General features: G+C 37.4%; 1 protein-coding gene and 2 non-coding genes across 7 annotated transcripts; 2 read left to right on the top strand and 1 right to left on the bottom strand.

The window, feature by feature from the left end:
• The first annotated feature begins 1,405 nt into the window (after nucleotides 1-1,405).
• On the top strand, nucleotides 1,406-26,952 carry LOC116572296 (dynactin-associated protein-like). 5 transcript variants are annotated; one of them, XM_032311183.1, is made up of 8 exons: nucleotides 1,406-1,564; nucleotides 1,674-1,848; nucleotides 5,632-5,794; nucleotides 7,812-8,055; nucleotides 17,846-17,909; nucleotides 19,056-19,184; nucleotides 22,575-22,739; nucleotides 25,705-26,952. In XM_032311183.1, the coding sequence occupies exons 6-8, from the start codon at nucleotides 19,128-19,130 to the stop codon at nucleotides 26,173-26,175; spliced, it is 693 nt and encodes a 230-aa protein (XP_032167074.1). In that variant the 5' UTR covers nucleotides 1,406-1,564; nucleotides 1,674-1,848; nucleotides 5,632-5,794; nucleotides 7,812-8,055; nucleotides 17,846-17,909; nucleotides 19,056-19,127; the 3' UTR covers nucleotides 26,176-26,952. The 5 variants fall into 5 exon arrangements, with proteins under 5 accessions (XP_032167074.1, XP_032167073.1, XP_032167075.1 ...); XM_032311182.1 differs by lacking the exon at nucleotides 7,812-8,055; XM_032311184.1 differs by lacking the exons at nucleotides 7,812-8,055; nucleotides 17,846-17,909 and having other exon boundaries at nucleotides 1,717-1,848.
• Nucleotides 20,764-20,869, top strand: LOC116572520. The gene has a single exon (XR_004278380.1). It is a non-coding gene; the product is annotated as a U6 spliceosomal RNA (small nuclear RNA).
• LOC116572521 lies at nucleotides 26,900-27,001 on the bottom strand. The gene has a single exon (XR_004278381.1). It is a non-coding gene; the product is annotated as a U6 spliceosomal RNA (small nuclear RNA).

Here is a 27,001-nt window from a genome sequence, read left to right as displayed (position 1 = left end):
TATACATGTCTGTTTTTTTACTAGACTGAGCAAGTGCATATACAACATATTGTATCTAACAATGGTGATTTAAAAATTTATGTACCTGTGTACGTGTTTGACATAATGTGTGGAATTTCACTGGAAGTATGCCATAATTTATTCATTGTTGGTATTCGGGTAATTTCCAGCTTATGGTTATGAATAAAAGTATATGAATATTCTTCTACATGCCTTTTTGGCCATATGCACTCAGGATCTTGGGGATCTATCTAGAAGTGGAGCTGCTATGTCATAGGGTAGGCGTGTATCACTTCAGCAGAAACTGCAGTTTTCCAAAGTAGTAGTACCATTTTCCACTCCCACCAAAAGTGTCTGGGAGTTCCAGCTGATCTACATCTCACCAACACTTGGTAATATCGATTTTAACATCTTTGTAGTATCTTTTAATTTTAGGTTGTCAGTGAGTGATTCTGATCTGACAAATTTGATGGACATCTAAACAATGAGGGTTAATGAATTAGGCATTTTCCCAAAAAGAAAAAAAAAAACTATTTTACCCTGATTGCTTTGTTTTCAAGGGTTATTTTTGATTACTTTAGGCCTTCAGATAAATTTATTTGAAAACTTTATATTATTCTAATATAGTTCTCACCAAAAAACTTTTTGTGATCATTTTAAAGGTCTCTTTGGGCATACGTGTTTGATTCTGTTGGGTTGTTTTTCAGTTCAGTAGCTAACTTATTTCTTAACTCCTAAAATACGTTGATAATAAAGACATTTCTACAAAGAAGAAAAGGGAAGTTTCTCTCTGAAGTAAATGGAAGAACTAGAAAGGAATGTTTACTGATATACCCCTTAACTATAATTTTTGAGGTGCCAAAAGTGTGCCGAAAGTGTGCCAAAAGTCTAAAATATTAGGTTTATGTAGTACTCTGCAACAGAAAAGGAATTTGGCAAATATATTAGTAGTAACTGATTTTTTAGATCGTGGTGTTCTCACTTTAGGAAACACGGGGTTGGAACCTAAGCAAGTGTGACTCAGAGAATTTAATTCTGTCAATTGCTGGGTAACAGCCCTGAGAAATTCAAAGCACTAGGGGAGCTTGAGAAGGCCAAAGCTGATGAGCTGGAGTCACAAATGCCTTAAAGGTGTAGCAACATAGGGAGAGAGCATAGTCACTCTAGGTTTGAAGTGAAGGATCTGGAAACTGCGTTGACTTTGGAATTCTATCATAGGGAGCCTAAGTGGCTCGGTTGGTTGAGCAACTGCCTTCGGCTCAGGTCATGATCCTGGAATCCTGGGATCGGGTCCCACATCAGGCTCCCTGCTTGGTGGGGAGTCTGCTTTTCCCTCCGACCCTATCCCCTCTCATGCTTTCTCTCTCTCATTCTCTCTTAGATAAGTAAATAAATTCTTAAAAAAAAAAAAAAAGAACTCTATCATAGATAAGCCTTGAACTCTGGAGGAAGGGTTTCTGAGGTTTGCTGACAAATGGGGAGAGGAGGAAGCATGGTGTAGTATTATCATAGTTTGCTTCTGCTGGGTTGGTTGCAGAGAGAAAAGCAACAATACCTCTCAGAGGTGGGATTGTTTTTCTTGTTTCACATTGTTAGTAGTATTTTACTTCAAGGACTCTAAGTCCTCTGCTAGGTATTATATTTAATATTTATTTTATTCAACACTTGCACAGATGCATCACAATTTGTTCTCAGTCAACTAAACTATTACTCAAGGTTGCAGATGTAAATGGCAGTGGTCGAAAGGAGAAATAGTCCTGGGTTTAAACCCATGATGTGGGCAGCTCCAGAATGGAAAGGAAATGCGGAAAATACATAGTAACCGTGAAACCCTTTAGAAACCAGCCTGTGAGTATTGATTATTTCATATGATATCTTGTCTATATGAATTTTATTTTTGGTCTAAATAGAAAACCCAAATGCTTTTCATATGACATCACAGAAGCTTATGTATTCTTTACCAAAAAAACCCTGACAATTAATAATTGGTCAGAGAAAGACAATTTATTGTCTTTTCAACCAATATCTATAAATCAGAAATCTTGTATTTTTTGTGCTACATGTAAACATAGTTTAAAATTTTATTATAGGTATTATTAATCTAAAATATTAATATTTTCCTGGAACTATAATTAAAATAATAATATGCAGTTATAAGCATGTATAATGTGGCTTCAGCATTTTTTAAAGTATTTTTTTAAGTCTGTTATTTAGGTTTTGGTCTATAATTAATGGATTTTGAAGCTAATTCTAAAAATTTAAAACTCAAATAATTCTAATAATTGAAAATAAGAAATTAATTTAAATATACTCTAAAAATCCAATAAAGATACCAAGAAACCTTGGCTCGTATAGACATCATTTTGGCAGATATGTTTTTCATACCCAAGAGTTAACCCATTGTTTAGTTTTTACATTTGTCTTGATAGTAGGAACAAATACAGATATATAGTTTGAAATAGACAGTTTAAGAATAATTTATAAGTACCTGGAGAATTTTTTTTTTCCACCCATGAGATAGACTAAGAAAATCATGTTGTTTGATAAATATTTGTTGAATGATTAAATATCAAGGAAACGACTTTTGCCTCAAAAGCAAGAGATTCAAAAAAATTCATTGATTCTAGTTTACATGACCTCTCCAAGAAAGGTCTTCAGATGTAGCTGAATCCTCAGAACTGAATCTTCAATATGCTGAAATACTCAGATTAAAACAAAAAGTAGGGCGCCTGGGTGGCTCAGTGGGTTAAGCCGCTGCCTTCGGCTCAGGTCATGATCTCAGGGTCCTGGGATCGAGTCCCGCATCGGGCTCTCTGCTCAGCAGGGAGCCTGCTTCCTTCTCTCTCTCTCTCTGCCTGCCTCTCAGTGTACTTGTAATTTCTCTCTGTCCAATAAATAAATAAAATCTTTAAAAAAAAAAAAAATAAAACAAAAAAAAATAAAACAAAAAGTAGTTGCTTTTAGTGAGGCATTAGTTCATCATGTTGGTGGTTTTTCTGGATAGTAACAAAGTTTGATAATAACAGTTAGAAAAGTTCCAAATCCCATAAAACAAGGTGTAGGATATATGCATATTGTTCTCTGATTAGAAATTTTACTTTTATGTGGATATTTTGACATAGTGGTGGAGAAACCTACCCCATCCTAGTACAAATTCAACCAATGCAATAAAATATCACTAGAAAGTTACATTTGAAAAGCAATCTAGGTTTTTTTTCCTCCCAGCAAAATATTACACCTTAAATTATAGCACCATAATTTTTCAATAAGTATAATTGAAGTATAAGTATAATATATATAAATATATTTAATATATATTATTATATATCATACATTATATAATATTTATATATTTAATATAATATTTATATATAATATATAATATTATATATATTTAATATATATAAATATATAATATATTTAATATATATATTTAATATATATTATTATATATCATACATTATAATTATATATATTATATAGTATAATATTTAAATATTATTTATAATATTTATAATATATAATATATAATAATATATATAAAATATATTTATATATATTATACTTATAAATATATATAAGTATAATATATATAAATATATTTCCATTGCAGTGAATAACCTTAGTGACTACTTTTGAATAGCTGATTAAGCATTATTCTCAGATCTCCATCTATTCAAAATTTAAAGTTTAATGTCAAACCAGAGCAACAATGATAGGAATTAAGATCTGGGTTCAGCATTTGTCCCAAAATTCTCCATTCATGTGATGTAGCATAGTGGCCCCAAAATTGTTGGTTTTTCATCCCTGATAAAGATACTACCTGTCAGTCTTCCTTTTTAGAAATGGCTGGGTTTCTAAGATGAGAATAAGATTCAGGAAGCTGACCTGATGAGTGAGGTTTGATTTGATTAGAGTGTGTTAAATGTTTAAGTTCATCAACCTCAGGCAAATTGAGAAATTACTGAATACTAAAGTATCCTATCAACACATGTTTAAAAAAGCACAGCTATTTATAGTGCTGAATCCAGATTTCCTCAGGGCCCCTGAGTGATTAGCAGAATGTTGCTGAAATTTACTTATTCCTTTGCAATTGTTAACTTCAAAAGTGCACCTCCAATACTTTACCTCAAAGGTATGCTTGTCCTTATTTAATCACAATAATAGTTATATTTTAGTGGTTGAGTTACAATGAACCAGTTTCCTACCCACACAATAATTGACCCATTTAACGTTGTTGGTCAGCAAATTTAATAACCATGTAGGAATTACAAGACTTAGAGAACATGTAAATAGCACATTTTCTATCCTGTTACGAAAAAAGTCCTAGATTATTCTATGGTGTTTCTAGAGGTAACAACATGTTCCCCCAGATTCTGATATAAATAACTCTACTCCTCTTTAAAATAATATCTTATTCTAATAGCTTATTCTTTCTAAGCTTACTCAAAAAACCACTACAAACAAAATAGAAAACATTTCAGCTATTCAAAAGATTTTATTGAAGAGGAATTCAATGCCCTGTATCCACCACTCAACTTAAGAAATGAAACATTTTAAGATTCTTTAAAAATCAATCAAGACTGCAGTGTGCTTGTTAGGTGTCTTGAGCCAGACTTCTTAGGAGGGGCACTTAGGCACCTAAGAGTTTCCCCAAATCCCCCAAGAGCAGGCTTCTTCTGGAAAGAGTGGGCAGGGCTGCAGCACCACCAACCTGATTCTGTTTTTCTGAGCCTCCCCATGCTCAGTGCATCCCAGTCCTTCCTCACACTGCCTCTTTATCAGGAGCTGCTCATACATCCTCACACATCTCAGAGCCAGTAGGGCGCCTGGCAGGCTCCACCTACTTCCTGTTTACCTTCCTGGGAAGTTTTACTGTCTGCCTACTCAGACCAGGCCCCTCTACCCCCCCCACCCCCCGCCGTGATATTCAGAAGAGAACATTCCTGAGGGATTGGTTTGGTTTGGGTAATAGGCCAGAAATGCAAAAACAAGCACATTAAAAAAGAAAAGGAAAGAAAAGAAAAGCAAACAAAAAACCAAGTGGGGACAATGGCCTGATAGAAAAGAAAAGAAAAGAAAAACAAACAAAAAAAAACGAGTGGGGACAGAGGCCTGATAGACTTTGAAGATAAATGGGATTTATTTTATTAACTGGACGATTTTTATGATTTGGATGTATGACAGCTTTGTGTAGTGTATGAACTAGTCTGCTGAGCCTCGCGCAGTCGATGTCCCTACTTAAGTGAATACTGTACAGTATAGTTCTCTTAACTGCATTTACTGCTATTAATTTGGTTGGTACCAAACCTTTCCTACTCCTTAATTGTCCCTTACTGTTAAGTATTTTAGTACTATTGTATTTTAATTATATATTTCTGACTCTATTTTGTTACTTTGAAAGAATAGACTCGTTGACTTTTGTTCTTACAGAGGCATTGTGTCAATAATGATCTTCTGCTATCTCATGATACTGAAATAAGACAACTTTCTTTCTTTCTTTTTTTTTTCCATCAAGAGCTATTTCGATTAGTGGAATAAAATATAACTTACATGAGTAGGTTATATTAGTTGGGATAGTTTTACTTAGGAAGCTCAACTCAGTGAATTTCCTGTTTTCCAAATGCTTAGTTCCGGTGGCCATTCTCAAGTCTAGGTGACCGGAAACTCACAGCGCAGTTCATCAGTTTCCACCATCAGTTGATGTCAGTGATGATGCTGGCACACATGTCACCAGCACCTGGGGACTCCTGGATGCTCATGATGTCCAAAGGGAGACCTCTGTCATGGACAGGTAATGCTTTGGTTACATATAACCACCATTTCTGTGCAAAAAAAAATTGAAAAAATCAATTTATTATCAGTAGAGTGCACAGAAAGGGTAAGCAAGGAAGGATTTGTGAGGGCTTGCCTTCTAAGAGCCACTGTTCTTTGGGAATAAAAATGTACACTGGTAGAGAATAGTATAACCATCAAAGATGATAAAGCAATTTTGGGGACCCTTGTTTTATGTGGGTTACATGTGAAAAGAGTCAATATTCTGCAATGAAAGACCTGTTTTGCAAAAGAGTCATAGGTGGGAAACAATGCGTTGTGTTTAATGCTCCAGGGCTACTCTGTCTTGGTCTGCCTCACTGTCCTTCCCTCCCACCTCTAAGACTGACTATAGCCCTTCTTTTAGCCCTCTGTCTTCAGTCCTCCCACACCCTGCTTTGTCTTCTCTCCTTGGTGACTGGGTTCAGATCTGTGCTTCTGACTGCCTATTCACCTGGCTTTATGGTCATGTCTCTTACCTCCAGGGAGAAATCTGATCTTGACAGATTATTGATGGTGTTCAGCTGTTTAGTTGGGTTTTCTGGGCTCCAGCATTTATCCCACCTGGTATCACCACCCTGCTTAGAGACTCATTAAGAAGGGTCTCAGTTTAGCTCAATTTTTAAATAAAATAATTTTTAAAAATCTTAATTCCAGTGTAGTTAACATATGGTGCTATATTAATTTCACATATACAATATAGTGATTCAACAGTTCTATACATCACCCAGTGCGCACCACAAGTACACTCTTTAATCCCCATCACCTAGTTCACCCATTGCATTCCCCCCCTCTCTACCCCATAACCATCAGTTTGTTCTCTAGAGTTAAGAATCTATTTCTTGGTTTGTCTCTCTCTGAGCTTAACACTTGGCACAATATAAGAGACCTTTTAGGTCTGAGAGCAAAGGGAGAATGAATGACCATGATCTGGTGGAGTTACTTAATATGACTTCTTGCTTGCCAATGTGTCTATCACTGAACAGAAGGAGATATAGTTACCATCTGGTCTTTCATTGTTTAACAGATGGGGGAAATACTGTTTTGAAAGGGCCACATTTTTGCAAGGGTTCAAGTGTTAAGTTAGTGGTGGACTAGGCTGTGTGCTCAGTTGCGTTGCAAATTTCCAGTCTGCCTGCCCCTCATCCTGCTCCTGGTTTGATTCAGACACCAGCATAAATCATGACTATTCTGAGTGGTGAGGGCAGTCATTGATTTTCACCAATGCCTCAACCCTGTGGGACAAAGTGACATTTGGTCACTGTTGGTGCTCCTTATTCCCTGGCTTTGTGCTTAGTGTCTGTTTCTCTTAATTGCCACCCTGGACATCCAACCTGGGGCTTCCTTCCCAAAATTGAAGCCCATTTTTTCTAGCAGTGAAACACACTCCATTCCTTTCCAAGGTGTCAGCCGTGTGCTCCTCTCTCCTATTGCCCTGAGCTCAGTTATAAGAGCAAACGACAGTGAGCTAATCACAGATTCTAAAATTGAGCAAGTGTCAGGAATTGTACCAAATATGTTATATACACTATTGTCTTCTTTCATCCTTACAATTATCCTTGGATAAAGGTTTACCTTTTTTTGTGAAGAAATAGGAGCTTAGGACATTGAGGAAATTTCCAGGTATTGGCCTATATATGAATCAGATATAAAAGTCAACCCTGAATCTTTAGAATCCAAAACTCTGAATCACTATACCACACTGCTTCTGATAAAGAAAAAATAATTTAAAAAACAAAATTTCAACCTCTTTTTGATTCTTTCCCCGAAGACTGCTGGGGTAAATGTTATTCACCACCTTAGAGATAAACAAGCAAAAAAAAACAAACCTCAAGACTCAGAGGAGGGAAGAAACTTGCTTTTGATATCAGAGCTTTTAGATTTAAACTCAAATTTGACTCCAGACCTTGCATTCTTTTTGTTGTTGTGCTGCGTATCCAGGAACATTAATAAGCAATATTTGCTGCTCTGTCGTCTTCATTATCATCATCTCACAGATCCTTCTACAGCGTTGACTACATGACCAGCTGTGTTCTTACCACATGGCACGTATTACTTGATTCTGGCCTCAGAAGAGCCCTGCGACAAAAGCCCTGCAGCCAGGCTGATGGCACAGGCTCAGGGCTTTGAATGGAGTGGCTTCACTCACTCGGGAGCCTGGCCCAGTGTCCACTGCCTAACTTGTTGATGGTTTGGAAGTTACAGCACTGTTTGATTTGTACAAAGCTCCATGTTTGTCCTGTAAGTCAGGTGTCTTTATTACTAGCATCCCACAGACAAGAAAACACACACTTAGAAAGGTTAATGTAATGGAAGCAGCCAACAGGAGCTGGACTCCAACGAGGACAGTCCTGGCCCGAATTTCATGCTGCCAGATAGTAAATCGAGTTGAAATGTTAGCCAGGGAACATGTCGGGATCAATACGGGAAGGCTCCAAAGAAGCCTATTAGTGGGACCTGTCAGGTACTATCAGGATTAGAAAGGAGGGGATTTTATTCAACCTTTTGGTAGTCCTCTGATATAGGCAGCCTCCTACATTTGTCCTGGTTTCACTTTGCGTAGATGTAAATGTTTAACAAATTTCCATCAACTCCTTTTTAAATTTTTTAGTTTGAGAGGTGTACATCTGAGAAGTTTCTTTTTCTAATGTTAGGCAAAGCATAAGACCAATCCTTTCCTAGAATAGAGGCTTAGAGATTAAGCCCAATATTTATTACTAGAAGACTTTCCAAATAATATTGATGATTATATATTTTTATTTTATTTTTTAAAAAATATTTTATTTATTTATTTGAAAGAGAGAGAGAGAGAGTGAACACAAGTAGGGGGAGCAGTAGGGAGAAGTAGGCTCCCTACTAACTAAGGAGCCTGATGTGGGGCTTAATCCCAGGACCCGGGGATTGTGACCTGAGCCAAAGGCAGATGCTTAACTGATTGTGCCACCCAGGCATCCATGCAGAATGTCTATTGACAACAAAAATGAGAACAACTTCCTTAATATTGATTTGGTATATTGTTTTAAGAAGCTTTTCTTTAGCAGTGACAATATTCCATATCAAGAAACCTAATAGGACTGTATATTCAATTTCTGTTTATGTGACTATGTGTTCAGTTGAAGGGGGAGTGATTAATGTGGCAGCAGGTCCCAACAGAGGGTAGTGCTGGTAGTGTTAGAGGCTTTTGTCATATTAGGTAAAAGTGAAGTCATTGTTCCTACTTGTGATTATAGAGTGAATTATAGAGTAAATTATTATGGAACTAGTTTCAGTTATCATACTGGTGGCTATTGCAGTCATTAGTTCAGTCTATAGTGGGGAAAGAGGCCGCTGTAGTTGTACGTTCAGTAGAAATTGTAGAGCCTGCTGGTACAGGTAGAGATGCTAGTTCTGATGGAGTAGATGAACTTGACGTAGTGCTAGCTATGGTTCTTTGTTCTGTGAGTGTGACATTGATGGCTGTTGAAATAGTAAGATTGACTGCAGTGGAGTAGTGCACAGCAGTGCTATTGTTGGTGTAGCTGTTGTGGTTGCAGCCAGTCTGCAACAACTTCAATTTCTACTGTAGGTACAATCATAACAGCTACCACCACCACCACCATTTCAACAGAACCTACAGAACATCAACCACACTTCAACCGTACCTATTACCAGTCTCCACTAGTACATTAGCAGAAATGACAACCCCAATAGCAATCGCCATATGTCAGCTGAACCCACAAGTAACACGATGTCAACTGAGGAGACACTTGTATGGAACCCACAACTACTACTGCTTCAGTTGAAACTACAGCTTCCAAAGGAACCATTACTTTCACCTGAAGCCATAACCATTACCAATGGAATTTACAAGCATAACCAGCATCACCACAAATGTACTTCTTCTGTTGTATCCACTGAATAAAGTACTGTCATAACCACTATTACCAGGTTAATTGAAATTGAAACAAGCATAGCTCTATTTGAAACTACAACTACCATAATTTGTACTGGACTGAAAACTAGAACTTCCACTAAAACATCAATAAAATCGAGATCTGATAGATATAGAAGATAAATGAGATGGATTTGGTGTTGTGGCATTGATAATGGGCCAACGTGTTATTGTTGGAGTAGTTTAAGTTTTATGACTATAAGTTCCAGTGAAATATTTCTGTTGACCAAATAAACACTTGTGATAGCATTTGTAGATTCAAATTTGAGTATGAGTGACTGTGGGGATGGTTAGATGTAACATAATCAAGGTAGTAATTAAAGATTGGGTTGCTGGTAGAGAAGGTTATTGTAGTGTTTTGCCTTGAGAGTTGTGGCATTAGCATTTTCAGTAGAAGATTCACTGGAAGCAAAGACAGTGGTTGTGCCGGTACTTGTTGTGGGCTGTGTGTTTAGTTGAAGTAGAAGTAGCCGTAGAAATTGTAGGCTCAGCTGAAGGAATAGATGTAGCTTAATTTGACATGATGATAGTGGTAGAGTTAGTAGACATTGTGATAGTTGCCTTTTAGGTGAAGTAGGGTAAGAGTTATGTTCACTTGAAGTACTATTAGTAGAGGGTTGAATTGAAATGTTGGTAATAATGGTAACCATGTAGTAGTAGGATCAGTAGAAGTTAAAGTTGTTGTGGATTTAGCTGAAGGGGTATTTCCTAAAGTGATTGTCAGGTCAGTTGAAGTGCTATTAAAATTAAAGTGAAATTTAAATTAAAATCCTTGGAGTAGAACAACAAACGGTAACATCATACAAGTTCCCTGTGGTTTCCGTAAGTCGGTATCCCACCAAGGGTCACAAAAATTGGACTTCTGTCACCATAGATTCAACTTGCCTATTTTTAAACTTCATGTGAATGGAACCACACAGTACATGCAATTTTGTGTCTGACTTCTTTAACTCATCAGTAGATCGGTGATTTGTGTAAGGTGTCACAATTTTTTCTAGGCCCTGATAGTCTAAATGTCTGACCATGGGATTCCAAGTAGCTGTATGACCTGAGCTGACTGTTATGAACTGATCCACCAAGTCATGAAGTTGGGCATGTGTGGTGGTACACACCTTCAAGAAGGGGTACTGCATTAAAAGTAGACAAGGCATTTGTGCCTAAGACTCAGAAGATGCCATAGAGCTCTGGGCAATTGTGGAAAATTGAGATATGGCATCTAACCTCTGGCAGGCTCAATTAAAGAATCCAGTATTTGGGGACAATCCATGTCCTATTTTGCAGATAACCATTCTCTATTTGGGACAGTTGCAGAGCCTTCTCTTGAAAGCATACACTGTGTCACTGGCCCAACTTCAATGACTTAGTGGATCAGATAAACCCATTATATCTAACAGCCAAAACATTCTAATGGGTTGATAAAGTGAGTCAGGAAACACATAAAGAAGTCATATATGGTGCCTCCAAAATAAAACAGGCCCACCAAGCAATATGTCATTAAGTTAGTGGACATGAAAAATAAAGCAACTTGCCTTTCACTTCAGAATGTTATCTTATATGCATTTCCCCAGCCTGCAGAAGGCTGTGCCCCCAGAGCTTTCCAAGGAGGGCAGTGGTTCTGCCCTTCCTGATGGGATCTTTTTACTACATGATGGAGGGCTTTTTGTCTGGGTCCTCCTGAGGGAAGCAATCACAGGATAGGTCAGAAACTCACATGGCAAATTCAGTGCAACATATCTAGTCCCAAGCCTTTATGTTTTTAATTTTTTTTAATATTCTATCAAAGAAATTGGGTCATTTTGGCTCCATTAAATGTAACACACCACTGTCTTGGTTTTATGCAACCAAATGAGCAACCATCAGGGCTACTCCGGGCTCCTCAAGCTAGGACATTAAATCTAGAACCTTGAATAGGTATACCTGTGTCATTACATTCAGCTCAATACCATGTAAAGATCCTTTCTTTCTGGACCAGCACTCTCAGAATACACTCCCACACATGTTTCCTGTCCTTCTGTCAATGTTGTTTGGCTGTGTAATCCCATTTTCTAGGAATTGGTCATGGAAAATAGCTTGAAATATAGATTATAATACCTTTCCATATTACTCATAATTGAGGACATAAAAGAACCTAATAGGTTAGCTCAACTAATTCACATATGACATCACGCTGGGCATTAAATGTATTTTTTTTTAAAATACTTTAAATTACTGGGGCAAATTCATATGCTAAAATGTTAAATGTGAAAGAATATACTGTGTGTGTGTAGTGTGATCACAATTCAAAAAATGTATGGCTAAAAACCAGAGGCTTTCTAATTCCTGTAGCATGAGAACAACCACCTAGTTCTGAACCTCCCTACATTTATTTCTGATGTCCATACAAAGTGGAAAAAACAAAGTAAATAAAACAAAAAATTCCATAATAAACATCTATTGTATAGCTCAAAAACAACGAAGAACTATAAACTCCAACATACATGTACGTAGGGTGAAAAAAAGTTAAATCAGCAGAATATTTGTTGTACACTTGCTAGCAAAATTAGAAGTTTGACAACATGAAGTGTTAGCACTTGTGAAGAAATGAGAATTCTATTATGGGAGTGGGTATTCATACCCACTTGGAAACAATTTTGGGAAGATGTGGTGAAGTTGAAAAAATACACACCTGATGATCCAGGAATTTCACTCTACATTATACATCTTGAAAAAAAATTTTTTTTTAAGATTTTTATTTTTTTATTTGAGAGAGAGGGAAAGAAAGAGAGAGGGTGGGAGGAAGGAAGAGGAAGGGGAAAGAATTTCAAGCAGACACCATGCTGAGTGTGGAGCCTGATGTGGGGCTCCATCCCATGACCCTGAGATTTTGACCTGAGCTAAAACCAAGAGTCAGACACTTAATTGACTGAGCCACTTGGATGCCCCTCCACATCCTTTAGAAAAAAATTTTTTTTAGAAAAATTATTTTTAGAAAAAAATTTTTTTAGAAAAATTATTATAAATGTTTCTAAGAAGACATATACTAGAATATTCATAACATCATTGTTTATAATAATGGAACCAAACTCAATTTCTATCTCTAGGAGAACAGAATAATAATTGTGTTATCTTCAATCAATGAAATACTACAAAACAGTGAAAATGAATGGGATAGAGTATCAGTGTCGTTGCATTTTATAAACGTACTCTGGGCCAAAAAACCCCATATTGTCAAAAAACACACTATGATAGGTTTCATATACATTTTAAAACATGCAAAAAATTACTTATTTTTTGGAATATGTTAAAACATAGAAAAATATAAAGGAAATATAAACATCAAATTGAGAAGAGTGGTTACCTCTGGTAGGAAGAAAGGGAACATGGGGATAAAGACAGAGAGATGACCCTAATGAAATATAAAACATTTTTATTTCTGTGATATCATGGAAAGATATTTGTTCTAGAGCTTCCTCAGTCCCATAGAGTCCCCATCTTCATCACCCATTCAACACCATGTAAGGCTGATGACATGAGCAAAGCCCCACCTTGGAACTGTGGGCCTGCTGATTCTGCCCTGTCCACCATACTCTGAGTAGGACTATGATGTTCCATCGCTCAGCTCTTAGGTCTTATTCTAATCCCAGGTATGGGGTTGACCCCAAACTTCCATATGTTGTGCCTGAGTTTTCGCGTCCAAGAGACCACCAAGGAGCCAAGCACCGATGCAATCACACGAGGGTTTATTCAACAAGCGGCCCAAGTATACCTGTCACAGCTGAGTAGGGACTTGGACCCTGAGCTTAGTTAAGGCAGGGGTATTTATGGGTTCCTGTTACTAAAGCAGGGTGGGATTCCTGCAACCAAAGCAGGGTAGGGGGTCTCTGGAACCAAAGCAGGGTGGGGCTTACTAAAGCAGGGTGGGGGGTCTCTGGAACTAAAGCAGGGTGGGGCTCCCTGGAACCAAAATAGGGTGGGGGTTACTAAAGCAGGGTGGGGGAAAGTTCAGCCATTGGGCACAGGGGTCTGGGATGGCTGCCAGAGCTAAGATGGCTGTACTTATGCTAAGGTTAAACCTGAGGTGGGATGGCCTTGATTTTCTCGGCCTCCACATTTTCCCCTGAACAATTTTGACCCTTAAATCTTTAAGGTTATTGAAGGTAGAAGGTCTCATCTTCTGTGTAACTTCTTCCTGCTGAGTAGGGGCATAGAGTTGTCCCTACCTACTCAGGTCAACATTGATCAGTTGGGGAATGTATAGGGGAGTTATGAAAGACAGAGGCAGCTGAGTCCAGGGGTTTAAATCAATCATTAAAGGAGAGAGGGACTGTTTAAAGTGCTAACCTGAGTAGGTCAGAACCCAAGAAATATTTTGTAATAATCTGGAACATCAAGATGGCTGCACTTATGTCAGGGCTAGACTCAAGATGGGTACAGCCTTGTTTTTCTTGGCCTCCACACATAGGCCCCATTTCTGACAAGGTATGATTCCAGACCTTACAAGTCCCAATTTCTCTCCTTGCCTGACTAGGTAGACCTGAGATTTTCTTAAATTATGATTCTGAGTTCCCACTCTAATAACTGGTCTATTTCTTGCAATTGCTTAACGAAGCCTGGAGCCCTAGGCTGTTCTTTCATGTCCATGCCTGCAGACTGCAGACATTTTAGTAAACCTCAACTCCTAGGTCCAAGGCCCTGCTGGACATATGTCTGCACAGATGCTAGAAGCTCCCCACTTTGAATCTCTTAGATGCCTGAGTCCGGCTATTTGTCTGATGTTTGGCTAGAATGTGCAGGGTCATGGACATTGAGCTGTGTCTCCACCCTGGGAATTACCAAGTGGTACTTGGAACCTGATTTCCAGCAACTCTATCCTTCTGGGCAGGTCTAATTCCAGATGATAGCACCACCCTGGCCTTGCTTACAGTAAACATCCATATTTCCCTAATTATCTTGACATATGTCACCAGAGTCTCTAAAGGTTCAACAGTTGTATGATCTTCCCAATAAATTTAGCCTCAAATATTCTTTCACCTTTTCTCTGCAACCTTCTTTTGGCACAGTATGGTATATATTAAGCAATCAACAATGGCTATAGATAACAGAAGAATGGGAAGTCTGAGATTCTGAGGTCCACACACTCTAATTTTTTTTTTTTTAAGAGAGAATGCTTGTGAGCAGAACGGGATGGGGGGAGAGGGTGGTGCAGAAGGAGAGGGAGAGAGAATCTTAAGTAGGCTCCACACTCAGCATGAAGCCCCACGTAGGGGCTTGATCTCATGACCCTAAGATCATGACCTGAGCTGAAATCAAGAGCCTGTTGCTTAACTGACTGAGCCATCCAGGCTCCCCTATACCCTCTAATCTTAACTTGGATTTATAAAAGTTCACTTAAAGCATATGTGTCTCATCAGGAAAGTGAGAATAATAATACTTAATTCTTGTAGGTGTTATAAAGATTGGCTATGAGCAGTGTGGTATACCTATTGGAATAGGCATAAATATTCTGTAACATTAGTAATATTATATTAATAAAATCTTATGTCAGGGGCTGTCCAAGATACCATTGTTTGCTGCAGTCCAGCAAAAATTGAAACTTTTAAATTCTTTTATTCATTCTTTTAGTCTTCTCTCCATTTAAAAAAAGCCAGTTATAAGAGTCAGTTTACCAACTGAAGAGCAATAAGAGCAATAAGAATATGAAAGGATATATTTGTTATCTTTAAAAAATTATAAAGTTTCGGGGCACCTGGGTGGCTCAGTCAGTTAAAGCCTCTGCCTTCGGCTCAGGTCATGATCCCAGGGTCCTGGGATCGAGCCCCGCATAGGGCTCCCTGCTCAGCAGGGAGTCTGCTTCCTCCTCTCTCTCTGCCTGCCTCTCTGCCTCCTTGTGATCTCTGTCTGTCAAATAAATAAACAAAATTTAAAAAAAATGATAAAATTTCTACAAGCCACATATATAGTCCCTCATAAGAAGCGCTTAGGTGAGGTGAGATGTGTTTTATAATTCAGATTTTTAAAAGTCTTATAAAGGCAATATGAAACATTATACAATACCCCCATCAGGACCGTGATAGAAAACCTGCAATAGATATTGATATTTTTGTAATTGAACTTGTGACTTATCATGCCAAATTTATTAAAGTCTAAAAATAGTTAGTTTTGATTAACTTTTGCTGCCAAACAAATTAATGCCAAATATTCAAAGTAATGTTTTCAAAGGCTTTTCAATTTTGGAATTGTGAATTAAGGATTGCAGACCCATATTTTGAAGAAAGAATGATTTAATTTTGGGTGTCTCCAGACATAGCAGGACCAGAGTTTAAGGCCGTTGAAGGAATAAGAAAAATTTTGGCTTGGTAAAAAAAGAGAACTTCCAGGGGCGCCTGGGTGGCTCAGTGAATTGGGCCTCTGCCTTCGGCTCTGGTCATGATCCCAGGGTCTTGGGATCGAGCCCTGCATCAGGCTCTCTGCTCAGCAGGGAGCCTGCTTCCCCCTCTCTCTCTGCCTGCCTTTCTGCCTAGTTGTGATCTCTTTCTCTCTGTCAAATAAATACATAAAATCTTAAAAAAAAAAAAAAGAGAAAACTTCTGAACCATGAAGGTCACCATAAAATGGAATTCCAGACCTTGCAAAAGCCATAAATTTCCAGTCCCTATGGTCAAACAGAGATGCATTATGCAGTTTCTGTTTATTCTGTAGAAGCCGATGTATTTACTGTGATGGAAACAACTTCCCATCATACAAAACACACATATCTTGAAATAAATAAAAAAGAACATTCTTTGTTTAAACAAAGCTATTACAATTTAAATAAAATTGAAAGTTTAAAGCCAAACATTCAATAAACGAAGGGTAGGGGGTCAATAAGGGTCTTCTCTGTCTGAATCAATACTGTCTGGATCCCCAGGTTTGAGACATGTGTTAGGTGCTCAATAAACAGTTGGGAATAAGTTAATGAAAGACCATGTTTGTCAGTATAAACATACTTAAAATTTGTAAGTACACTTCAAATCTATAATTAAGAAATTCATTGACATACATTAAAGCATGGTTTTCTCCTGAAGTTTCTATTTTTAAGTAAGGCTAATTATTCTAATGCCATTGTTTTACTGAAATACTTTTTAACTACTTTTGATTCAGGGAAGGAACACTTGCTATGGAGATTGAGTCAGCTTTGATAACTGTAATAAAGAACACCCTGATAGTGTTATGATCACCATATATAAAACATATTTGCTTAAATTTTCAGTGTTCATTTTTAACTTTAAATGATTGCTTCTGATTGCTTTGATAATAAATATGATAGGGCACTTTGGAAATATATTTTTGTCCCTTTTTTTCACAATGATCTTTCATACTTTTGAATTATTTGGGTTCTATATCTGTATTTTACTTAGGCTTGAAATCCTGCCTGATTGCTTATTTTAAATGCCAACAACAGAATGAAAAACAAAATGTAATAATTCCTTCCCTAAAATATCCAACATATTGGATCTCGTATTATAAACTGGCCAAAGAAGTAATAATCAAAGCATAGTGAAATTTCAGGCAAGAAAGATTTGTTTGAGTAACATGATTTAAAAAAATACTTTTGACTTAGACTCTCAGATAACAATGCAATTCACCTATTAGATGAATGAGGAATAGAACTTTCCCCTAAAGATTGGTCAGCTATCAAACAATTTCCTCAACTACTGTCAGTCAGTGAGAATTTCAGGTTTCTTTTTGGCTATAAATCCTGTGAATGAAGACTTTTTATAGGAGATTTTGACAGAATGAGAGATACCCATGCTTTCTTTCTTTATAACAATCCAGATGTGTTTTGTTTTCTTCTGTTGACCTTTGGATGGAGGCATTCATGAGAATTGTTAATAATCCATGCTGAAGAATTGTTTTCCACAAAATAAACAAAACTCTAATATTTACATGGTAAATTTAGCTTTGGGACGATGTGTTGTTTAATTTTGTGGCTATTTTAAATAAATTTAATATTTTCTATGTTTTTCTTCCAAACTTTGGAACTGAGCCTTGCTGCTACTCGTAGATGGATTAAAGATTGTGAGCATGAGATCAAGGGATAGAGTAAACTTTCACTCTCTGTGCCATTGCTATAATGTGCAGATGCTGTCCAAAATAATGGAGTTCTTCCTACACCCCAGCTATGTTGCACTAGTACCAAATTAAAGTAAGTGTCTCCTAAGAATATAAGTATAGTGATATTTTGAAGCAAATACAGTCAAGTTTATACCCCTTATTTGGTAATTTTATCATTCTGATTTTCAAAGAAATCAGTTCACTAGAAGGTCATGTTTAGTATTATTAACATCTTTGACCCATGTATATCCTTTGTAGTCAATGGCCATACATAGGCATCCTTGGTTTTGTTTCAACAGGAGTAAGAGTAGTCATTATGTTTTTACTCCTCCTTAGAACAATTCCCTTCCCAGCTTTTCAAAGCTTTGGTTGTTTTTCTATGATCTCTATGTCCTAAGGTTTGATGCTACATCATTTCAGATCCTGTAAAGCTACTTAAGCTGAAGGTGTTGAGTACGTTTATAAGATAAATTTCAAAGGATCAAAGAATCCAGAATCTAAAAGTGTCAGATACAGAATACACACTGGTGTGGTCTGTTTTGTTTGCTACTCAACTTTTTGTACTAGGAAAAGTCCCTGGCACACTTTAGAAACTCAGTACTCTCAACTGTTGAGTGAATAAATCAATAAAAGTTCATCCTTTTTCAATTTGAGACAAACTAGATTTCTTGACAAAATGACAACAAAACTCTTCCTCAAGATTTTCAACATTCTTTCATTCCTTTGGCATCATTGCCTAGGCTAGGAAGCAGATTTTAATAATTTTTAAATGCATGTTAATTCCTGAGTAACTGCCCAAGTAGACTTCCAGACCCCAGCCTTGAGACTGAAAAGGTGAAGCCATCCTAAGGTCATGGGTGACTAAGAGATGGTGCCCACAAAGGCAAGAAAGCATTCATGCGTGGGTAAAGAGAAAACAATGGGAAACTTCCAACTCACATTTTTTTTTCTTTGGTTGGTCCTAAAATAGAAGACATGTGTCTGAAAGACGGGGCCAAAGAGAAGAAAAAAATTTGATTATGTAAGATTTTCAAAGTTCCTTTCTCTCATGAGTGTCGTTGAGGGAGTAATCACAGTAGCACTCAAAGGCTGTATTGGTTTTCTGTGATTAACACTTCATTTCCTTCTGTAAAGTAGATTCCACTTTAATGCATAACTACTTATTACTTAGTTTAATCCTCACCTGCATTGATGCATCAGAGTTGATTTTCCACTAGTCATTTAAATTATTTCTCAGGTCGCAGATATAAAGGGCTGCACAGGAATTGAGAAATATCCTTGGAATTAAGCCTGTGGTGGAAGCACAAGAATGGACAGGAAGCATGGAAAATATGTAGTAAATGTTGAACGCTCTGAAAACCAGTCTGTGAGTATTGCTGCCCTATTTTAATACTTTGCCTATATTGCCATCTGATTTTCAGTCTTGAGAATCAATGAATCTCTTTACTACTACATGGTCAATGTCATAATTTTGCATTATTCTCTAAAATGAAGAGTAGCCATGTATTAAATTCTTCTGTTTCAACTTTTCATGTTATATTCTTCTGTATTTTACTTTAGAAATTGTTTTGTATATTTGCTAATTTAAAGCATTGCCAATGTTTCCATTACCACGTGATACACAAATAAAGCCATCTAACTTTCTGCATTCACCATCGTGGAAACCTGAAGCTCCAGTGATATCTTTGGTTTGGTTTTGAAGTAATATTTTTACAATTTGAATCTTCACTTTTATAGACTAAACCTGTTAGAACTTAGATATCTAAATATGCTGAAAATCCAGATATTAATCTTGGATCTTGTCATTAGGCCTAAGAAAGAAATCCTCTAAAAATCCTCACTTTGTATAAAAATGTGGTTATATTATCTGTCTTCCAATGTTTTACATCAAGAATCAAGCCTTCACTGTATAGCTGTAAGTGCTTTTCATATCTGAACAAGTAACCTTTGGTATGAGAATGAAGGATGGAAGTGTGCTACAAATTAAAATAGTAATTCTTCACTACCTGAAGAATGAATGAAATATTTTTGCTTTGCAATTTGGAGCTATGGTAATTAGCCTGTATTAATTGCCTACAAGATAAGCCAAAGAAGAAAGTCTTGGCTCTGTAAGTGTTAGGTGAACAAAAGACTCCCCTGGAGAATTTCTGGTGTACCAAAAGAAAAGGGGCTTGTCCCTTGAGTCATCTTACAGAGGACTCTCCTGAAGCTGTTCTCCTTGTCACTCGGAGTTTGACACTCTATGATTGGATCTTCAGGATGCCTGAGTACTCAGATGGGAAAAAAGAATCCCTTTCACCAGGTAGTCATCATCTGCATAGCTTCTCTGGATAAAAACAGGCTTGAAGATGTTTACAAATATTATTTTGAGTTGTTTTTATAGCATATATCTAGATAGGTGACTATTTCACTGTATTATGGATATTTAAAGTATAGTTATAAAAGTATTTTTCCCTTAAGACCAAATTCAGTAATGAAGTTTAAGAATTATTTGAAGATTTATAGGCAAAAACAAAATAAATTTTGGTGTTTGGTTTTTCTGTTGGGATGTATGAGATCTGAAGTCAGTCCTTATGAAGTCAGGAGGAAAACCCAAGGAACTCTTTTTGGTAACTATAGCTAATTCACTTCAGTTGCCTGTGGCCATTTAGCTAAGGCTGGTTATCTGATTAAACATTTGCAGCTCTTTAACTGTTCCAATTTTGTGTAGAGACTCCACCTCTACTAAGAGCCAGAGCAACATAACACAGTAAAAATTATTACTTGGGTTGCAATATTACTGCAAAGCTGAGCCTAAATCATAGGTTCTCCACCCTAGTATAAACACCACCCATCATTTTTCTTCTTTGAAAGGACTGATTCCATCAGGGCCAGAAAATTCTGGAAAACTGCCCTGGTGAGTGAATTTTACTTTGTTTACAAAGTTCATTAAAATATTTAAGTTTGTGCTCACTTTGGCAGCACATATACTAAAATTGGAACGATACAGAAAAGATTAGCATGGTCCCTGTGCAAGACGACATGCAAATTTGTGAAGCATTCCATATTTTAAAAAAAAAAAAAAATATATATATATATATATATTTCAGTTCATCAACTACAGGCAAACTTGATAATAACTAAGGCATTGGTACTTAGCAAAATAAGCAAGGTTGTTATTAAAGGTAAGTCCAACATTGCTCAAATTTATCTATTGAATAACATGGAGTTTGTTCAGTTTTATTCAATAAAACATATAGTTGTTTTCTTTATTTCTTTGATATAACAGAAAAATATAACTTTGCAATCTCTACTGCCAGAGTGTTCCATCTTATCTACAATTAATAGCAATCATATTTATTTTTTGTGTTGTTCATGGTTGTTCTCAATGGACCAGTAAGTGCATAAAATACAATTCTAATCTGACAGTTTTATGGAACTCATGAGTTGATGGACCAGCAATTTTTATAGCTATTTAGTAATGGGTTATAAATCAACATGACCCACGACAACTAGTTGTAGCAACAGGAGGAATAAAAATGCTGCTGCTACGACTACCACTACTACCACTGACAGCCAACACTTACAGAGTACATACAGACATTGCTCTAACCCTCTTCCAGTATCTACTCACTAACCCTCATAGCAAATCTACAATGGGTAGTTTTAGGTTTTGCCTTTGGAAGATGAACAAGGAGAGGCAGAGATGCCCTTGGCTCACAACAGAAAGAAACATGATTCTATGAGACGAAGATCCCCCAACAGTCCTATGTAGTTTTTGAGGTGTAAAAAACTCTTGGCCCAGTTCCATAATTCCTGAGCTTAATCCTCCCCCATTGTTGTTTCTCCTTGTTCTTTCCCTTTCTAAAACACCTTTTCCCCCAAATCTTTCCTACTGAGCTCAACCCATTTTTAATCCTTATTGCCCCCTTTCTCAACAATATTTTGCAATTGTTATGCCTCCCTGTTATATTAGCATATAAACTTCCTAAGAGTAGAGACCTTTTTGCTGTTGTTGAGAACTGCATTTACATGATTATATGTCCAAGAGGAAGTCAGCATAAACATATCACAAACTGACAAATAATTTGTCTTCTGTCTCTTTGTCATGGGCATACAGGTTCCATTGCATAGATGGAAGGAGTCTTTTTGTTTGAGAATTTTTCATTAGTATAGTGTAGATTAGTATACACTATATTAATATCTTGCCATAGTTTGGTATAATAACATACTGTATGCAATAGAGTGGAGTGGAAAGTACACTGGACTTAAGACTGGAAGGTTTGAGCTCCAAAGCTTGCTATTATGTCATTATGGGATGACGGTGATGATAATAATAATAATAATAATAATAATAATAATAACCTCACCTCTTTTGGCTCTAATATTTTCATTTCCCAAATGACCTAAACAGGTTGTACCTGATAAACTGCAAGAATTTGGCTCTATCCTTATAGGAATAGAGACTTCCTAATATATGCTTCACCTACAGCAGCTTGCAACGTGAGGGCATTTAATAATGCAAATAATATTGTAGAGAAGACGGAATGACATACATTCCTGATCTGGAACATTGGTAACATTTTTATTATGCAACATGTAATAATCTATCTAGATTTTTTTGATTTTCAGAATAAAAGAAGAAAACATTCCTTTTAAAAGTTTTGTTATGCCTTATCCCTTTTAAAAGTGATACTCTTGATTATGTTTGATAGAAGAATTTACTTTAGAAATGCAACACCATGGCTTCCTATTCACTTGTGCTTTATTTCTCTAGCCAATCACGTGTTCAGATGACCAAGAGGCTCACAGCTCTGCATGCTGGCACCGACCTTCAAATGACACAACCAGTCATGTCTCTTCCAACTTAACTGGACTGTATGTGAGCCCAGGAGTCCTTGTACACTCACGATGCCCACACATAGAATTATCCAATGCACAGGTATTGTTTGATATAGCAGCTTCTACCCAGGTTGGAATGTGTTCTATACAGGGACATATTTGTTCTATTCTTTCTCAGGAAATATATTTGATCATTTAATTCACCTGCATTCATGTTAAGCATCTGCTGTATTCTCAATATCATTATAAGTCACTGTGAGGCAATTTATAAGAATAATAATATTCGATAATTCCTGTTTTCTAAGAGCTAATGTTCTAGTTGGGAACTCAGATATTTGCACAGATAGAAAATATATGACAAAAGGGAATAAATGTGAAGTATAAATATAGGTGGGGAGAGGCAGAGGAGCATATATGCCGGCAATGTAGGGTTTATACACAAACTAGAGTGTGATGGGAGACTGTGTCATATTCAGAATTTCAAGGATCTTAGTCAGTTGGTGATCTCCTTATTTTATTCTGCTATTCTAGCCTCCAGATCTGTATGTTGCACATTCTATAAATTTCTTTAATATGACCTCTGACGCACTTGACCTTAACATAGAAACCTGACTCTATTCTCCAGATACCTTCCACTAGCTTTGGAGGCTAGATACAGCTCTCTTTGGTTCCTGACCTTATCCATTGGCTGAATTAACTTTACCTCAGGACTTCAATCCTATTATAGAAATTTGACCTTGACTATAAATTACTTATTCTACTTGAAAGTTTGTTTGGGTTTCCCTGAGTCTGGAATTCCTACCCTCTGTTGCTTAATCTTGCCGTAGAGAGTCTGAACCTTGTTTCTTGATTCTGGATAAAAATATAAACTGTTCATACTGTTGCTGAGACAATGTACAAGAATGGATGAACTCAGTAAGATGGAGTTAGAACATGTTCCTTCTTATTGGCAGAGGCAAACTAATTTATGTAATCCTAGTATTGAGAAGTCTTAAATAACATCTAGTCTGCTACTTTTTAACCCCAGCTGCATTTTAGAGTTTTTTAAGAACTACCAATGCCTGAGCTCCACTCATTTGGTTAATGTCTATGGCTGCTTTAAGACTCCATTGACAGGTTGCAGTAATTGTGACCAAAATTGTATGGCTCACAAAGATGAAACTATGCACTATCTGGCCCTTTTGCTGACCCTAAACCTAGAGTAAAAGAGACAAGGACCTGGGAATGTGAACAATAAAAGCTGAGCATGGATATTGAGCCTATAAAAGAAACTGGGAAGATTCTGGTTGGGGGGGGGAGGTTAGGAGGAAACCAACGAGAATGGAATATCATAGAAGCCAAAGGAGGAGACTATTCAAGACAGGAAGGATGGTCTTCAGAGGCAAATGCTACTGAGGGCTTGCTTATGGTGCAGGCTAAAATATGTCAGTTAGATCTGAGTGAATGAATGTCATCGGTGACTTTAGTAAGAGATATTTCAGTGGCATGGCAGAGGCAGAAGCCAGAGAGGATTGGGTTGAAAGGTATGCAATGGAGATGTTGCATTTAGATGAGTCTCAAGAAATTTCATTTTCCAGAGAAAGAGAAGTGGAAGAAGGTAGAGAGGAATTTGGAATCAAAGGAAATTTTTTGTTTGAGATGGAAGAGATTTGACTGTATATAAATGTCAAAAGGAAGAAGTCATTTAATAGGAACGTGGTGAAGTATTTAGTCCCAGAGGAAGAATGAAAAAAAATGTTGCTGATAAGAGTGGAGATGGAGGGCTGAGGGTGGGCAGAGGATGGGGAGGGGCGGGATCCACGGACCGATTGGTAGATCTGCTTTAGGCAGGAGGATGGGACAGCTCCTCTGTGTCAATCAGGGAGGGAAGAGAGGTGGGGCCCAGGCATACTTAGATTTGCAGATTTGGTACCTAGTGGGGCTTTCAGAGACTTTTCATTTGATGGTTTCAATGAAGTAGAAAAGAGGTGAAGTCATTTAATGGGAATGAGGGGGTCAATTTGTGTGCAAGGGTTGGTGAGTGGAGGTTACAAGTTTGAAGAGAGAGAAGATTGAGAAAGATTTACGATACGAGAGAGTATCTTAGATAAATGTAATAGGATGATGGAGCCAGTACAGAAAATCTATTCAAGAATGGTAATCATACATTTATTTTGACTCTGATTTGTCCAGGTACTTGACTTTCCCTGACAGTGTGGCTGCTCAAGCCAAGTCCAGAGAAAACAATCATTTATTTGCCAGATGGAGGAATGATGAGGGAAGTGCAAGAGATTTTAGGGAATTAGTGTTATTGAAATAATGGACTATGGAACAAAAGGTGGATAAGGAGGTATGTGAGTGAAACAAGATCTGCTGGGCCAATAATTTTGAATTATTATTAAAGATCGTATTTATTTTAGAAAGAGAAAGAGAGACAATGAATGCAAGCAGAGGGAGGGGCAGAGAGAGAGGGAGAGAGAGGAAGAAAATCCTCAAGCGGACTCGTTGGTGAGTGTGCAGCCCAATGTGGGGCTCGATCCCAGGACTTTGAGATCATGACCTGAGCTAAACCAAGAGTCAGACGTTTAACCAGCTGAGCCACCCACGTGCCCTGACCAATGATTTTAATAAGATGGAAGAAAGGTTGCTATAGGAATAATTGAATAAATAAGTTGGAAGGAGAAGAGATGATGGTGAGAGCATGGGATTCTTGAGAGACTGAGTTTGGAAGTGGACCAGTTTGGGGTAATGACAATATCCAGTGAAGGATTGGGTGTATGACAGAGAATTCACCATTGGAGTGCTGTTCTGCTTATGTGAAAAGATAACACTCTCTCCTTGCATCACTGGAAACTGGAATAAAAGAAGATGAGATATTGATACATATTGATTTATTCTAATGTTAGAGAAAGGATGCAATTACTTTTACCTGGATAAAGACTTGGACTTTAAGCTTAAATTTCTTCAGCGATATAGAGGGATTCTAATCATGTTAATGCACTAAGGTATAAAGAACACAAAAGAAATGAAAAGTCAGAAGCATTTTTGTTTTTCATTACTGATATTGCCATTTACACTCTTCTTAGGTAAAAAGAAATTGCTGTAATAACTGGTCTCTGTGGGAAGTCTTTTTGGCTTGTCTCTTAGCCTCTGTGATAACAACAGCAATTGGAGTACTCATAATATGTCTGGTGAACAATAGAGGAAGCGACAATTCTCCCATTACTAGCCAGCTACCCTCCAACAATGACATTCCCAGAATGACATCTACTACTACCAAACCTGCAGTGACCACCACTTCAACTGAACCTACAACTATAACCACTTCCACGGAATCTACAACCACTGAAATGTCCACTGAACCTACAACCTCCACAGCCCCCACCACCACTACAACAGGACTTACAACCTTGACAGGCCTCACAGTCACTACAGCAGAATCTACAACCTTGGCAGGTGCCACCGTCACTACAACAGGATCTACAGCCTCAACAGGTGCCACCACCACAGCAACAGGATCTGCAGCCTCAACAGGTGTCACCAACACCTCAACATGACTGACAACCATCACCACCACTACAACCAGACTTACAAACACAACCTCAGTCATCCCTTAAAGGAAACCCACAGGTACAACAGCTACCACTATCACTTCAACTGAACATATAACCACAAAAGCTACAACCACCACTTCAAGTGAAACCCCAGCTGATGCCACTTTAACAGAATCTACAACTGTTGCAACTTCAGTAACAACAAATGCCATTATAGCTTAATCTTAGTGGACAACCAAAACAGTTACTACATCTACCGTCTCTTTGACTGAACCCACAGCATGACTTACTTCAGCTGAATCTACAACTACCATCCTTCTACTTCCCCTACAACTACTGTAACTGTCACTTAGTTTAGACTAACAGTGTTCATTGCTCTCCTTCAACCATCTGTAATCTTCACTAGTCACCTAAAGTACAAATGCCACCATTTTCACTTTACTAGAGTTACCATCATTTGTCAAAATGTTCTCTTCTGTGACAAGTTATGCTTTCGTTATGATCACTGCAACAGCCTACAACCATTCTCCTCACTGGCTTTTCTCCCAAATAGTAGCTGCCTCTTCTCCAATATCTGCTGAATCTATACCTACCGCCATCACTCCATTATACTTGTGGCAGCTACCATGGTGCCTGTTGAATAACAATAACTTACTGTGCAATGGAATAATTATCTGAACTTTCACTAAATCAATACTTTAGGAGTTCCAAAAGTCTTTTTTTTTTTTTTAATATGGAACATTTCACGAATTTGCATGTCATCCTTGCACAGGGCCATGCTAATCTTCTCTGTATCATTCCAATTTTAGTACATGTGCTGCCAAAGCAA

Source organism: Mustela erminea, chromosome 13, assembly GCF_009829155.1.
Source record: "Mustela erminea isolate mMusErm1 chromosome 13, mMusErm1.Pri, whole genome shotgun sequence".
Classification (NCBI taxonomy): domain Eukaryota; kingdom Metazoa; phylum Chordata; class Mammalia; order Carnivora; family Mustelidae; genus Mustela; species Mustela erminea.
Note: the sequence above shows the minus strand (reverse complement) of the source record. Positions and strands in the feature narration are given on the sequence as shown.

What these genes read in the sequence shown, in the direction of transcription:
- LOC116572296 (XM_032311184.1), top strand. Translation starts at nt 19,128, where the DNA reads ATGGACAGGAAGCATGGAAAATATGTAGTAAATGTTGAACGCTCTGAA. An exon ending in AACGCTCTGAAAACCAGTCT is followed by an intron (nt 19,185 to 22,574) that starts GTGAGTATTGCT and finishes TTATTTCTCTAG; the next exon opens with CCAATCACGTGTTCAGATGA. An exon ending in TAGAATTATCCAATGCACAG is followed by an intron (nt 22,740 to 25,704) that starts GTATTGTTTGAT and finishes CACTCTTCTTAG; the next exon opens with GTAAAAAGAAATTGCTGTAA.